The sequence below is a fragment of the Asterias rubens genome, chromosome 18 (genome assembly GCF_902459465.1).
Source record: "Asterias rubens chromosome 18, eAstRub1.3, whole genome shotgun sequence".
Classification (NCBI taxonomy): domain Eukaryota; kingdom Metazoa; phylum Echinodermata; class Asteroidea; order Forcipulatida; family Asteriidae; genus Asterias; species Asterias rubens.
The window spans coordinates 273,670-289,984 of NC_047079.1; the positions used below are offsets into that span (position 1 = coordinate 273,670).

At 36.5% G+C, this 16,315-nt stretch overlaps 2 protein-coding genes across 4 annotated transcripts in view; one reads left to right on the forward strand and one right to left on the reverse strand.

Moving 5' to 3' along the window:
• The window catches only part of LOC117302167 (anoctamin-7-like), a 44,724-nt gene extending 33,686 nt beyond the window's left edge, over window positions 1–11,038 (forward strand). For 2 of the 3 annotated variants that reach the window (XM_033785977.1, XM_033785979.1), the window contains 6 exons: window positions 567–694; window positions 1,439–1,644; window positions 3,098–3,231; window positions 3,823–3,913; window positions 4,193–4,312; window positions 7,277–11,038. In XM_033785977.1, the coding sequence (XP_033641868.1) occupies window positions 567–694; window positions 1,439–1,644; window positions 3,098–3,231; window positions 3,823–3,913; window positions 4,193–4,312; window positions 7,277–7,291 (694 nt within the window). In that variant the 3' untranslated portion in view covers window positions 7,292–11,038. The remainder of the gene's footprint in view (window positions 1–566; window positions 695–1,438; window positions 1,645–3,097; window positions 3,232–3,822; window positions 3,914–4,192; window positions 4,313–7,276) is intronic. The other variant, XM_033785978.1, reaches the window with a different exon arrangement.
• A 1,052-nt stretch (window positions 11,039–12,090) lies between these two features.
• The window catches only part of LOC117302153 (vigilin-like), a 30,705-nt gene continuing 26,480 nt past the window's right edge, over window positions 12,091–16,315 (reverse strand). Inside the window, exon 23 of the mRNA XM_033785957.1 lies at window positions 12,091–15,302. Within this exon, the coding sequence (XP_033641848.1) occupies window positions 15,066–15,302 (237 nt within the window). The 3' untranslated portion in view covers window positions 12,091–15,065. The remainder of the gene's footprint in view (window positions 15,303–16,315) is intronic.

A 16,315-nucleotide genomic window follows, 5' to 3' on the forward strand; every position in this document is an offset into this window, starting at 1 on the left:
GCCAGGGTTTCAAGAAGATCTTGTAAGACTAGTACTGTGTTTCATGTTTCTTAGCCCAAGGTATTATGACTTCAAATTGTTTACCTTCCATTAAAATACATTGTAAATAACACTTTTTGACCTAAATGGTGTTTGAAGCTTTGCCTGAAGACGGGCAGCCATTAAAATACAAACTGGCTCAGAGCCATTACTCCCACAATATAGATTTTACACATGGTTGTACCCCCCCAGTCTACTATTCATATTATATTCATAGTTACTCTTACTTTTAGACCTGATGAGATGTTCCTATGCCTTGTAATGACATCTTCCTTTAGAAGTCCTGCATACAGTTGGTTACATTATTGTGAAGGTTGCATTTATCATTCAAATGCTTTAAAGGGTGTAACATTGTAATAATTGGTTTCAATATTCTCTGTGCATAGAAAACTGTAACATTGTAATAATTGGTTTCAATATTCTCTGTGCATAGAAAACTGTAACATTGTAATAATTGGTTTCAATATTCTCTGTGCATAGAAAACTGTAACATTGTAATAATTGGTTTCAATATTCTCTGTGCATAGAAAACTGAAGCAGTTTATTCTCCGCTGGAAGATGCGTGGCTCCCTTGGTAACCGAGAAAGTAAACGATGGGAAGCGGACTACCAGCTGGTGCCCAATGATGGGCTGTTTGAAGAATACTTGGAGATGGGTAAATTCAGTTAACATCAAGTACATTGTACATGTTCATGTGTGGAACTGGATGGACTTAACTTTACTGAACACAATATAAGAATGGAATACATACTGAACTCTCTCTGCACCAGCCTGATTGATCATGGGTGCATTACATTTATGCTCCGAATTAAAGACACTGGACACCTTTGGTAATTGTCAAAGACCAGTTTTCTCACTTTGTGTGTCTTAACATATGCTTAAAATAACAAACCTGTGAAAATTTGAGCTCAATCGGTCATCAAAGTTGCGAGAGAATAATTGAAGAAAAACATTATTGTCACACGAAGTTGTGTGCTTTCAGATGCTTGATTTCGAGACCTCAAAATCCAATTCTCATGTCTCGAAATCAAATTCATGGAAAATTACTTCTTTCTTAAAAACTACGTTCATTCAGAGGGAGCCATTTCTCACAATGTTTTATATTATCAACAGCTCTCCAGTGATCGTTACCAAGTAAGTTTTCATGCTAACAGTTATTTGAGTAATTACCAATAGTGTCCAGTGCCTTTAAGTTGTGCTGACTGAATACATCTTCTTCTTAGTAAGTTTTTTGCTTATCTGCTTATTGTTAGATTTTCAGAGTGTTTTCTATTTGTATTTTATTAGTTGCCGTTTTATATATTTGTGTAAAGCACTTTGAGGCGTTGCATAAAGCGCTTTATAAATGTTCATTTATTATTATTATTAATTGTGTCGTTTGATGATTATTTGACTGCAGTGATCCAGTTTGGTTTCATCACAGTGTTTGTGGCTGCTTTCCCTTTGGCTCCTCTCTTTGCTTTACTCAATAATTGGATTGAGATACGTCTGGATGGATCTAAGTATGTGAGTGAAGTACGTCGTTCTGTCGCTGATAGAGCTCAAGATATCGGCATTTGGTACGACATCCTGGAGTTTATTGCTAATCTAGCCGTTATGAGTAATGTAAGTATTATTTTAAGTATAACTGTATCTTAGCATTATGTATGAAGTATATGACGTAGCATTAATATGAAATGTGGGTAGAGCAGATGTCCTTAGCTTTCGATCCAAACCGGACTTTCTTCAGAGGCAAAAACGAGTACGAGTAAATACATTTCCATATATAAAAAAAAAAGGGGGGAGGGAGGGATTTAGTGAAGGATCCAATCAAAGTTGCTATTTTAGAATCATTTTGTGGCAATATATATGAAGTGAATAGCCAATCAAAGTTGCTATTTTAGAATCATTTTGTGGCAATATATATGAAGTCAATAGCCAATCAAAGTTGCTATTTTAGAATCATTTTGTAGCAATATATATGAAGTATAAACTGTCTTTATACCTGATGTAGGAGGCTAAAGCGTTGCTCACATTTTCCTTATGTCCAGAACTCCCAAGAGTTCTGGGATCAGTGGTGTTTATTTTATCCTTCAGATGACATTATTTCATATAAAACTACACTCCAACGTATGCCATACCTCAAAAAGGCTTGTTGAAGTCTACTGGTAGCAACCACGATAGAGGGATTAGGTTAATTTGAGTGATGTTCGCCATGCTCATTCATTCGACAGGTGTTTTACGACTGGGACTTGAACCCTTACTCTGCTGATCAGAAACACCAGAGCTTGAGTTTGGTGCTCTTATCCACTCGGTCCGCCACATTCTGTGTAGCAATACTCTTGCCAAAACCAGTGGCTAGAAGTCTCAAAAAATTGTTGCTTCCAATACAGGTTTTACTATCTGTATTTGCTGTGGTTTTTAGTGTAAACAGCATGCCATATTCTGTTATAGAACTGAATCATCCATATCGCTGTAAAAATAACTATTCATAAATACCTCAGACATTTTCGCTATTCCTATTGGTGGAGAGCGCATCACATGAGTGTGTATAAACCTTTGTTTATGACCAGTAAAAAGTGTTGAAACATGGGCGTGACACGCGAGCTTGCACCTGTTTCTTCATTCCTATTGGTCGAGAGCAACGGCTGAAACAGTTGTGCCACATCACGCGATACACGCGACGTGCATAGCATTCCCTTATAAGAGTTGTTTACCCGAGCGCCGTACCATTTCATAGCTGGAGGGGTGTTGTATTGAAAGCAATCATTGAACAATTATAGTTTTTGCATTTATTTTACTTTTTGACCAAAAAGTGTTGATGTTTTTGACCGAAAAGGTATTTATGAATGGGAATCAAAGTGTGTTGAATCTGTTTTCCACTAGTGGTTTAAATCCAGAACCAGTAAGGTTATCAAGAACCCGGCCTCGTTGGGATTAAACCACATTGATTCCCTTATTTAAGAACTGCCCGAAAACCACCATGTAACTGAATTTCTAACAGTATTTACCAATCTTTATCTTCTTATATTAACAAGTTTGTTTTAAAAAAAAAATGTTTTATTTTGTTTTCTTTTAGGCATTTTTGATTGCATTCACTTCTGAGTTTTTGTCTCGTGTGATGTATCAATACAAATATGACTTCCATTTGCATGGCTATACAAACTTCACCTTGTCATATGCACCAAACGGCACCACCTCGGAACCATGCAGGTAAGTTGTCTACATAAAGAGTCTGGGAACTATACTCAATCTACTCACTCAAAACAAGGGCATTAATAAAAATATTTCTTACAATGAAAGTTATGAGTGCACCTTGAAATTAAATATAAATTATGCCATACTTAATATTGACTAATCTGAGAGCTGCAAAACTCATTCCCTATGTATGTCTGATTTGATGGATTCGATGTATCCAGTGAATCCAAGGTACACATGTATATGTGTCCTGACTTGGCCAAGCAGTCAAGTACCCTGGAAACAGTGTTTCTATTCAGCAGAGTTTAGGTTGAAGTCTTGGTCTTGACACTTGTGTCCATAAATTTGTCCAAAATGCTGTTTGGTAGACTTATAAAAAGGTCTTCTCCCAATAAAAACAAAGCTGACATCTTCAATGGTACAGAACTGCAAAATGATTACTTTTTGCAACTGTTTTATTGTGACCTAATTCCGAAACTTTCATGACTTGTTCGGAAATCTATTTGGGAGTGCTTTCATCACGTCTGGGTAACCGGTTTGGTTTAAGGTCTGAATTCAGACTGGACAGGGTCATTATGACTTATATTGTTTACATGTCTCATGCAGATACAAGGATTTCCGTGACGATGAGGGTAATCATACCAAAGTCTACTACCAACTACTGGCTATTAAATTAGCATTTGTCATCCTATTTGAGGTAAGATAAGGTCGTTCTTCGAAACAGATAATATTCCTAGATGTCAAATTTGAAATCAGTTCATCTGACATCAGTGTAAATGGTCCAGTGTCTGTTGAGTGTGTGTGGTGTGGTGTGGTGTCAGGTAGTGTGTGTGGTCTAGTGTCAGGTCAGTGAATGTGGTGTAGTGTCAGGTGAGTTTAAGCTTCAAACCAGGATTGCAAGCTTTCTAAGCTATTGTTTTAAAGGGAATGCAATTTTAACCTTGATATTGCTATAAGTTTATGTTTCTTGTTTCAGCATTTTGTTTTTGGTATTGGTCGATTCATTGATTTTGCTGTACCCGATGTACCTGAAAGCCTAGAGGTGAAGATTAAGAGAGAAAGCTACCTGGCTAAACAAGCTCTACAAGAAATACAGGTAAGTAACTGAAATAACCACTGATCAAATATTAATATTGCTCTTAAATGACACAACTTGATAATCAACTTCATCAATAGGTAGTGTCCAAAATGAAGATTTGATCCCAAATGAGGCATTGGTTCCAAATGAGGTTTTGAACCCAATATATACTTTGATCCCGAGTATATCCCGTAAAGGGAAGGTACACGTTTGGTAATTACTCAAAACAAATATTAACTTAAAAACTGACTTGGTAAACAAGCAATGGAGAGTTGTTGATAGTATAAAATATTGTGAGAAATGACTCCCTCTGAAGTAACGTAGTTTTTGAGAAAGAGGTAATTTCTCACTAAAATATTAAAAGACTTCTAGCTAGAACTCTTTTTATTCCCAACAAGGGTGTTTTTTCTTTCACCATTTTCTCGCAACTTCGATGACCAATTGAGCCCAATTTTCACAGGCTTGTTATTTATGCTTAAATGATGGGATACACCAAGTGAGAACACTGGTCTTTGACAATTACCAAACGTGTACACTGCCTTTGACAAGTGTACCAAATCACAAATGGTTTCAACGTTTGCTTGTCACCAAACTATATTGATTGCACATGTACTAAATGTATAATGCTATAACATGCACCGATGTCACATGCACAATGAATATGAATGTCACCTGCACAATGTATATGAAAACAATCAGCCATAACCCTTGTCAGGTTGTGTTTGAAATGGTGGCTGCGGCTGTTGCTGAGGCTGTTACTAAGAGCAGCTTATGCTTCATTGCATGATGACTGGGTGATAAAGCCGCAGCCACTATGTTAGAAACAGCCTAAGTTCTATACTAGTCTTTTGGTATGTTTGTGTTTGACTATAATTTCTATGTATTTGTATAATAACTTTGCTCTTTATTATTGTGGTTTTAATAAAGCACTGTGTACTCGATTGTTTCCAAGTTCTACAAGTTCCAAACATTTCCTTGTAGATAATAACAGCAGACCTGGGGTGGATTTCACAGAGTTAAGATTAGTCTTATCTTAAGTTTAGGATGATTTACTCGTCCTAGCTTAGGACTAGCCATGTTGTTCTTATACCAGTTCTAAGTTAGGACTAGTCCTAACGCTTTGTGAAATCGACCCCAGGTACCTAATAGTCGCAAAAGATCTAGATTGATTTTTAAGTTCCAACCCAGCTCACTATTATAATTTGTTGAACTTGGAAAACACTGAGTGCAGTGACTCTCTGCATGAAGGCAATTGATATGTTTTTTTGCTTGCTTGGCATAACAGCTTCATATCTAGCACACTGCCAATAGACCCTTCCCATGAAATATGTAAATTGCACGTAGCGCGTGCGCACTAACGTTTTGGTTGGCAAAATGAGGGAACATCGCGCTGTTTTGTACACGGCTAATGGGTGCGTGACGCAGACGCGTCTGCTTAGTGCACAACTCTATGGCGTTTGCCAACCAACATGGTCTGTACGCATGCGTGAATGTAATTAGCATATTTCATGGGAAGGGTCCATTAAAGTAGATATTCACATAAATATTCAAAATAAAGCTGCAAGGTCACTTTACAGAGACTGCCCAGTGACTAGCCGAGTGTAGCAGCTGCGCACCAACTGCTTACCGTCTGCCTAGCGGCTGCCTAGCAGCTGCGCAGCGACTGCTCTGCGACTGCCTAGCAGCTGCGCAGCGACTGCCTAGCGACTTCCTAGCAGCTGCGGAGCGACTGCTCTGCGACTGCCTAGCAGCTGCTCAGCGACTGCTCTGCGACTGCCTAGCAGCTGCTCAGCGACTGCTCTGCGACTGCCTAGCAGCTGCTCAGCGACTGCTCTGCGATTGCTCACCGACTGCTTAATGACTGCTCAGCAACTGACTGCTTAATGACTGCGCAGCGACTGCTCTGCGACTGCCTAGCAGCTGCGCAGGGACTGCCTAGCAGCTGCACAGTGACTGCTCTGCGACTGCCTAGTAGCTGTGCAGCGACTGGTCAGTGACAACCTCGCTGCACAGTGACTGCTACGTGGTACAGACATGCAACTTTTCCTCGGATCAGCTGATTTCCTCTTTTTTTAATCTCAGTTTTACCATTCAAAATTGAAAAATACCATTCAAAATCATTGCAATTTTGTAATTTCCTCTTTTTGTGTGAAGTAATACAGTTGCATACTTGGTGGTACCAAATGTAGTACATCTTAAATTGGTTGATAATATTTGTCTTGTATTGCTGCATGTTGCATGTTGTAGATGTTTGCACGTGAAATATCTTCATGCTCACCTGATGAATAAATTACTAGCAATTTAACAACAGACGAGTGAGGGATTTAAATGTTAATAGTAATAACAAATATAGGTTTTCTCGGTCAATTTCGGAAAAAGAGCAGCCAATTTAACCACCAAGCTATTCTATTTTGCGCAAAATCGAATGCTACTCAAAAGCGTCATTCGATTTCGTTTTGGGATTAGTCAAATGTAATGTTGCGTCATTCGTATTAACAAAATAATCATTCAATTTAACAATTCATCAAAGCAGCTTTCAAATTAGCAGACGCTTCTTGAGGCGTGTGTGTCACGAAAAAGAATGACGCTACGCTAAATTGAACAGAGTGCTTAAGGAATTTGACTCGACTCAAAACGAAATTGAATGGCCGAATTCTGAATTTGAAACGCAGTACAACTGGAAAAGCAAAACAGCTTTAATTCGAACGCATGAAAATTAAATTGACTGCTCATTTGCCGAATTTGACCGAGAAAACCTATAGTAGTAGCAATACTGACTGGATGCCTATAATCATCAATAAAAACATCCAAGATGAATCTCAAAGAAGATTAAACATTTGATTTTCTTTTTTAATAATATAAGAATGTGGTTGCAATATAACATTAAAATTTATGTTGGTGGCTGATGCTACATGCTGTGGTTCTATGGGAACATTAATCTTTGTCTTTGTTTTGTGTTTTGTTACCTTTCTTGTTTTCCAGGCTGATAAACTCTGACAACACACACTGACTATAGGTATAACTGTGTACACAACTAACCCAATTAGCAAACCCTTGAGGGCGCTGTTGAATTGATCACTGACTCTGATTTCATTTCAAGTAATGCTGTAAGGACCAAAGGATGACTGATGGATAAAGAACTCTACTCTTCTAAGATGCATGACAAACATTGATGTATTCATTAATTAGGCTTTAAGGCTACTCCAATTTGGGTAGATTTATTGTCATTTGGAAAGGCTAGTATCTCCAGTAGTTTCCATTCACATAACATGTAAATATTTCAATTGTCATTTGGAATAGCAAGTATCTTCTATAGTAGAGAGGTTTTGCAAGTCTACTGATACACATACAGATACCGATACGTCGACACTTTGTGTGTTCACGTGACACGTATCTGCGTCTATTGTATTTTGCACACACAACAGCAACGGATACAGGAGGGTGTCTATCGGTCATGCTTGACGGAAAACACTTATGATGAACGTGAGCGCTTCAAGTAACACATATTTTGCGAAACAAAATCCAACACGTGGCTGACATGAACGAACATCATATCTGTATCTGTATCCTCCGTTTGGGAAACCTCTCTAATTTCTCTGATAACTATTTGGATACAAATCCTGAATGGGATAGTTTGGTTGTAAGAGACACTGAGCTTATCTTTTAGATGTTCACAATTTATATTGCTTTGAAATTTGTCTCTGTCAAATTGATTTAGACCAATATTTTGAAGCTGTGGAGAATAAAAATCGTGTAAATTTGAATAATATATGCAAAGTGTACCCTTAGTGTGAATTGACAGCATTTGCAATTAAATAAATGAATGGAACTAATTATTTAGATCTCAGGATTTGGTTGTAGATTGTAATCATAACACCAAGATGTCAAATCTTATTTCAAATCATCATTTGATTATAAGTCAAAAGAGATATGTGGTTTGCCTGTGATTGAGAGTCGGATGGAATTATGTTATTTCTATTTGTTGGCTTTTTGTTTACCATTCTTTTATGTTGTGGTTTATTATTGAGGTTTACTATTTGATATGTTATACTTTAGACACAAGGTCTTTCAAGGTTTGTGACTGACATGTTTTCTTATTAACACTCAAAAGTTTTTATGATACTTGGTTTGCCACAAAAACTCTCTAAAGTCTCCATTCCCCATATTAATAAGTGACTCCACAAAAAAACACTGTTATTCTAATTTCATAATCTTGGTATTATATTTGACTCTAATTCCAAGACAATTTGTTTGCATATTTCTGGTATTGCTTGTTCTATGACTTCACAACCGTAATACATGTATAGGCAAAGTTAGGAAATATTTGATAGAAAATATTTGAGACTCATCTTTTCAATCAAGTTTTTGAATAATTGGTTTGTTTTAACCCACGCCCCTCGATGTGTTTTTTACATTTTATTTTGTATTTATTTCTTTACCACTTTGTATTGTATTCTGGACTTCTTCTTAACTTTCTTCTTACATTTCAGGTAAGGCTGATGTTACATAAAACCATGACAAGTTTATGTTGGATTTGATAAATTATTTTCTGTACTAACTAAAGACAAGGTAAAAGATACATGTAGAAGTTTGTATTTACATGTTCATGGATTTACTAATGTATAATGTGTAATATATGTTTTATTTATTATGAACCATATGCATAGATCCTTGTCATTTGATTGGTGGAACATGCATCAAGCGCCATCCTATATTTTCTGTAGGAGTTCTATATGGATAGTTGTAGGACATTTCTGATGTAAACAATCTGCTCTTTTGTCCAAAAGGTCAAAACCAGGCAAGTTTTGCACAATGGCTGACATTGTTGGCATGTACATTTTGTTTTATAGAGTTTTCAAAGTGTGGAATGGACGACTTCATGGTTTTTTTTTTGGTGTTTTTTGTGACTTTTTCTTCTTCAAATGACAAGGGTTTATGCATGAGTTAGGGCCTATATCAACAATTATTGAATGCATGTTAGCATTGTCACTGAATATAATCACCTGGTGAAATCTTGCTTTTCATTTTCACTTGACTAGTCGTTTCACCTCATGATTATATTCTGCCAAAATGCACTCATATTGCATGCAATATTTGTATACTATTTAGTATAATGTATCAAGGTATACTAATTATTGGAGATTTGCATTGTTTTGTGTTGAAGGTGTTACCAATACTTGATGTCACATTAGCAAATGTATTTAAAGAAATGTTTATTGTGGGAGAAGAGTGTAGACAAGTTTCTTAAGGTGTAGGGTTTGCATGTTATTTATATACAACAAATATTTATCTATAATTATTGGATTTACTGATCAAAAATGTTTGCTTGAAAATATTATTGGTAAAATCTTCCACTTCATAAAAGATTGTTTCAGTATTTAGATAATGACAACAATAAATGTCAGTGATTGCATTACAAGTTTGATTAGCAAGGTAATGTTGTTCGGCATACATGTAGCTACCAGTACTTACCCGTGTTTCCATTGCAAGCTTCATAGGGATCCATATAGAACTAAGATGTATACAACATTTCACATGATTGTAGAAACTTAGTTCCAAGTTTGGAGTATGTTTGGGTTCTATATAGATATTTAAATCTCTATTTCTATACTTGACATCATGGAGATATGAAATCTGCATGTAAACTGCACGTAGGTTTGATTGTATGAGAGGTGTACATGCAGTGTACATGATACTTGGGTCCATTCCTTTTTTTCAACTTTTAACATGTTAGACGCATCCATATCTTGTTTTGACACATGGTACACTATGTATGGGATTGACAGTGCGATAGGATGAGTGGTGGATATTGGAGGCCTACCTGTATTTTGCATGACATAATAATCCTAGAGGTAGGACACTGATGCTGGGATGAAGAATTGCCTAGACCAATATTGCGATTGAGAAGTGCAAAAGTACCGACAATACCTTGCAGGAATGTGTGGCTGTTGAAATGACTCAATAAGCGTACAGTACTTAAAGCCCGGTTCATACTTTACTGCGAATGCGAATGCCCAACCAATTTGAGGTGACAACTCTCAGTGAGTTACCCAGAGTTTAAAGGCTGCAATTTATTCTTGTGACGCCATTATTTGCTTTGCATTCACAGGAGGTATGAACCAGGCTTTAGTCACCTCGTGAGACCTCATCAGAAAGCAATGTATGGGTCAGGTAGAATACCTTCTTTTGATGTTTCAGGCAGAATACTTCACCGTCTTTTTGTACACATTTTTTGGCATATTTTTACTAACTTCTTATCTTTTTACATAAATAGCTTGTGGAGTTTGTATAATATTGAATAATAGTAATATTGAAACCTTATATAGCGCATACAGCAGCCACAGCCAGGAACACCGGGGCGAACCCCTTCTTTTTTTGATAAGTGCACTGGGTTCTTTTACATGCGTTACACAACACATGGGAGCAACGGCTGTATGTGGTTGAGTAACTCCCATTAAAATGTGTTGATAATAACAAGTTGTTAAAACTTGTCTACCTTTAGATGTACGGTATGTCCATGGAGTAGGAAATAGATAAAGGTACATGGTGTTTCTTTGTCTGTAATAATCAATCCTTGTATTGATGCATCATACTTTGATAAAAATCTCCTCTTGAAGTAAAATTATGTCCTCAAGTTCATTTGGTGCGTTCGATCAGCTTCCCCATGTTGACCCTGCGGTGCTCATTCGGGTGAGCCCCTGACAAGAGCTTTTTAAATGATCACACTCGCCCTCTGGTGACGCCATGCACCTCGGGTCACCCCCAAGTGACCCACTCCACAAGCAGGGCACTAGGGGCTGACCCGGGTGAGCCCCTGGAATGATGTCAAAGCTATTCGAATGTACCAGGGGCAGACTGGGGTCGACCCAGGGAAGCTAAACAAACGCACCCATTTACAGCCCAAATTATATCTAATTCAAGCTCTATAAATGTAAACACTGTCGGGATATGGTAAACTTGAAAACTAAATACTTAATATTGAGATTTAAAAACTTAACAACAGCTGACACTCAAACACTCAAAACCCCACTTAAGCACATAGAAACAGGCATTCTTTCTTGCTTAATCTGAAAAAGGGAATGAAACTCATAGATCATTTTTAAGAGAAGTTATGTCCGTTTTACTGAAAGCACTCATGTTTGTAGCCGTCCATGGAATCATAATGCTTTACTGAATCTAACTTTTAGTCCACAGCTGAAATGATTACTTCATTCTTTTTCTTTCTAACTAGCAGGAGAGAGTGCTTGTTAAAATGCTTTACTGAACTTTTCAGTGTAATGTTTGTTTTGAAAAACAGAACCAATCCTGGTCGACTCGCCCTGTATTATAATAATAAAGACCTCAGAATTAGATTTTGAGGTCCCGAAATGAAGCATCTGAAAGCACACAATTTGTTCAACAAGGGCGTTTTTTGTTCCAGTGTTATCTCGTAATTTCGACAACCAATTGAGCTAAAATCTGACATGTTTGTTATTTTATGCATATGTTGAGAAACACCAAGTGAAAACTGTTCTTTGACAATGACCAACAGTGTCTTTAATAATAAGGAAACACTGTACTTTTAAATCTTTTACTGGTGATAATGATCAGCTGTTTGCAAGTATTCCATCAATAAAACAGGTCCGTCAAGTTTATTAACAGGAAATATTTGCCTCTGCCGTCAATTTATCAATGTTGTATAAGACAATGTACTTTTCCTTCAATCTAAATGCTACTTTATCAATGACTTGTTTACAACATCCCCCCAACTTCCCTGGGACAACATATTAAACAAATTAAGAACTAAAAACTCAGTATTGTATTTATTTAGAATATATTGAATTGTTTATTATTTCTCAATATTGTTGCAATTTATTGATTCTGAACTTCACAGTTCCCCAACATGGCACGTCTTAATCTTAATCTTAATATACAAACCTAGTACATTAATCCAACCTTCTTGGCTGGCTTTAGTTTCATTTCTTTTACATAATATCGTTAGATAGAGAATGATGTTCTGGTGAATACACTGCGTAGTTAACCTTATAACTGGTTAATTAATACTCGCAAGGACTTCCAATTTGGGCAGTGTATAATAAATCGTTCAAACAAAAACACAATTCTCTGAAAATAAACAGCACAGTTCCATATCAACTCCAGTTTCATATTAAATAAACCACATAATTAAAGTGATCAATGCTACAATTGTTCCCCCAAATTGCAGTCGAGTAATGACCAAAAATAAAAAGAGTCTGTTAATGATTAAGTTATTAAACAAATACTGCATTAATATTAATATTATATTTGATAAAGTTTCATCTGCCATAACTAGATTTGTTTGACTTATAAACCAACCTCAGTCTCTCATCACCTCCAAACTCTAATAAACTACTGCTTAATTCAAGAAATGAAAAGAAACCAGATGAAGTTTATGAAAAATAACCATGTACAATATATGTTCAATTTGTTTTTATATTACTGATCTAAAAATTAAACAGAAAATAATCCTGACCTCTGAATACCAAAAATAGTCCTGCTAACAGTAATCAACAGACGGCTCTAAACATAAACAAAGCTAATTAATGAAACGGAAGGAAAACAAAAATTTAAAAGTAACTTATTTTAACTACACCTCTACAATGAAATGAAATGTGTATTTAGAGTTGAGTATTGGAGTACTTTACTTTATTTAAACACAATTCTGGATTGCTGGATTAGTCACTAGTTCATTTGTATCATTGCAATTGTAAAAACCTACTACACTGAGTATTGATGAGGAATAATAGAAAATCAATTTTTGACAAAGGTGCCGTATGAGATCATATTTAAAAGATATTAAGACCACTCTTATTATCACACCGTGATGAAATCCTCCCACTACTAGCTGCACATTCATAGGAATGTTAATACATAACTATTGACTTATGATTCCAGTTGGAATAAATTAACCTGATCATTCCAGTTGGGTCATAAGTTAACCTGACGCACAGTTAGAGCATGCAGGGTGTGATATGGGCCGTGCAATACAGGTTTATATCGACCAATCAGAATGAAGTATTCCAGCCTACTTGAAGAGAATACAGCTTATATCTACATTATATTTCTACATACAATGCTAGCTATATTGGCTCATTCTATGTTTGTGCTGTTTGCAAGATGACTTTATGTTATTACTTTACACCAAGATGAACATGTGAGGAGAACGTGGTATCACGTTGATTACTATATCAACATTTAACATCTCCTCGATATGTACTGTTAATTGTCAAGCTGGTCATAGCGAGGAGTTGTATCAATCAAAAGGCAAACAAGTGGACAAATAATTAAATAAAGTAGCAAGATTTTCAATCTTGGTCAAGCAAGAAATTTTGCAGTATTAATATTAATATTACTACAAATAAAAAACTATTAGTCACACAATTTTTAAAACAAACTTGGATGTGGAATGTTTCTCAATAGAAAACTATTAAGATGATACTTATTGATTGATAAGAAACTAATTGCTTTGTATTAATTGACATACAATGCAAACCATCAACTACATGTACTGCTCTGGTACCTAATGGTCAACTATATACATTAGTGCATAGAGAATAGTAAGTAAGAAATAGCAATGCAGTGATTGATCAACTTGATCAACAAAATATACCGGTATTCATCAAATACATTTTTTTTTTTTTTTTTAATGAAACATAAAATGACTACAAAGAATAGTTGTAACATTAAAAACGCTATCGAGGTTTTCAAATAGTTTGAAATAACCTCCATGAATCCTTTGCAGCATGCCTCAAAATCACTTTGCATTGCGTTGACTAAGAACCAGAATAACGTCCACATGGTAACATTAAAGATAAGTGTCTTGAAGTATATTAGAAGGCTAAGATGGTGTAGAGAGGATGTACACCTTTGCTAGAAACCAACTGCATCACAAAATCAAGGTTTGTTCTTCAATCGTTTCAATAAGTGCAGACTCATTCTGATATTCCAACACAAATCTTCAAACATGGAAATGAATTTGGTAGCAAACTTGAGAGAGATAACAAACCAATATTTAATGTCATATATTAAGATGAGAAAGCATGTATCCATGGACAAGGCAAAATGGTATTCAAGATGCATAAATAAAGATAATAGGATCCGTCCCATTCAGCATTAAGAGTTTAATATTAATTGTTTCATTTGAAAAGATAAAAGGTTACATCTGCAAAGAATAAAAAGATTGCAGCATAAAGCTTCTGATGTATGCTGAAAATGAAACCAATAAAGAATAACGCAGGATGTAAGTACGAATTTAATAGCATGGGTCTAGTGATTAGCACTTATACCAGGCTCTCCATGTAAATGATGAGCATCTACATGTATGAGCTACCCCGTAAGTCTAGTGACTAGCGTTTAGACCATGCTCCCAATGTAAATGATGATCATCTATGATTAGCGTTTAGACCATGCTCCCAATGTAAATGATGATCATCTATGATTAGCGTTTAGACCATGCTCCCAATGTAAATGATGATCATCTATGATTAGCGTTTAGACCGTGGTCCCCATGTAAATGATGATCATCTATGATTAGCGTTTAGACCGTGGTCCCCATGATGATGACCATCATCTATGATTAGCGTTTAGACCGTGGTCCCCATGATGATGACCATCATCTATGATTAGCGCTTAGACCGTGGTCCCCATGATGATGATCATCATCTCTTAGCTGGGTCTAGTGATTAGCGTTTAGACCATGCTCCCCATGATGATCATCATTATCTCTTAGCATGATGATCATCATCATCTATGATTAGCGTTTAGACCATGCTCCCCATGATGATGATGATCCAGTAACTACAGCTGGTGTAGGGTTTTCTGCAACACCAATACTAGGGAAGTCCATAGTATTAGATGTATCAGGAGGTTTATTCCATGGGGCACCACGTACAACAAAGCCAGGATTATCAGCTTTAGGTTGTTGATCTTCATGACGGCTTGGAGGTTTAGTATACTGCTGTAACTCCACTGACTCGTCCATCTCTTGTAACTAAACACATACAAATACATCCAAATATAAACCATCAGTAAAGGCAAAGTAGACTTTTTTATCTTTTATAACAATCCAATGTAAATATAGATATAAAGCTATCCAGTGAAAATTTCAAAAGGTGGTAAATCTGGAGGGGTTGCGTCCATGCAGGAAAAATATTTCAAGAGAAGTCTTCACCATTACTTTCTGTAAACCTTGTAGGATAGTTGTAAATCTGTGAGCTTTTTTTTTGTTCCGAAAGTGTCCGATGGCTTTAGAGGTGACCAGACTTTTGACTACATTCAAATACGAAGCAGTATAGACTTGCAATCAAATGCCTAGTTTGAAGAAATTGAAAGTTTGTTGGTGCTTAGATTTGAATTACAAGTTACGACAATAATCAGTCATGCCATATGAGGTGAATACAAACTCTTCCTAAACACAAACATTGATGTAGGGACAATTCTTATAGATCATATTGTTCTTTTGTAGTAAATTTTAAAACATATTTTCATAAGATCACCTAACATCACAAGGCTGGATGGCCCTTTCAAGGTGAGTACTACACTTAACAGATTTGGGCTATCAACCCAGATAAACTGCCACCAGGGGCATGTTGCCACATACTCATGGGGCTGAAACAGTATTACTGCCTTCACACAGTCCATAAGGATGTAGGGAAACATCCAGCAGGAGCCTGGCTGGTAGAGCCGAAAGCAACTATGATCGAGTGCCTAGCTTTTAAGGGAGTCTCATGACCGGGATTCAAACCCACCCTCTGCTGCTAACACCAGAGCTTTGCTCGGGTGAATAAGACTTCTCGGCATTTTTTATTTTTTATGCAATTCACCAAACACACAAGACTTCAAGGTGTGGGCTACAATTATTTTATTCCAGAGGCCGTTGCCACCTACTCCTAGGGCTGAAACAGGGTTACCCCTTTAACCAGTCCCTACGGATGTAGGCTTGGGTATCATCAAGGCTTGGGTATCATTAGTTCAATATGATATTGGATGTAACCTATTGATGAT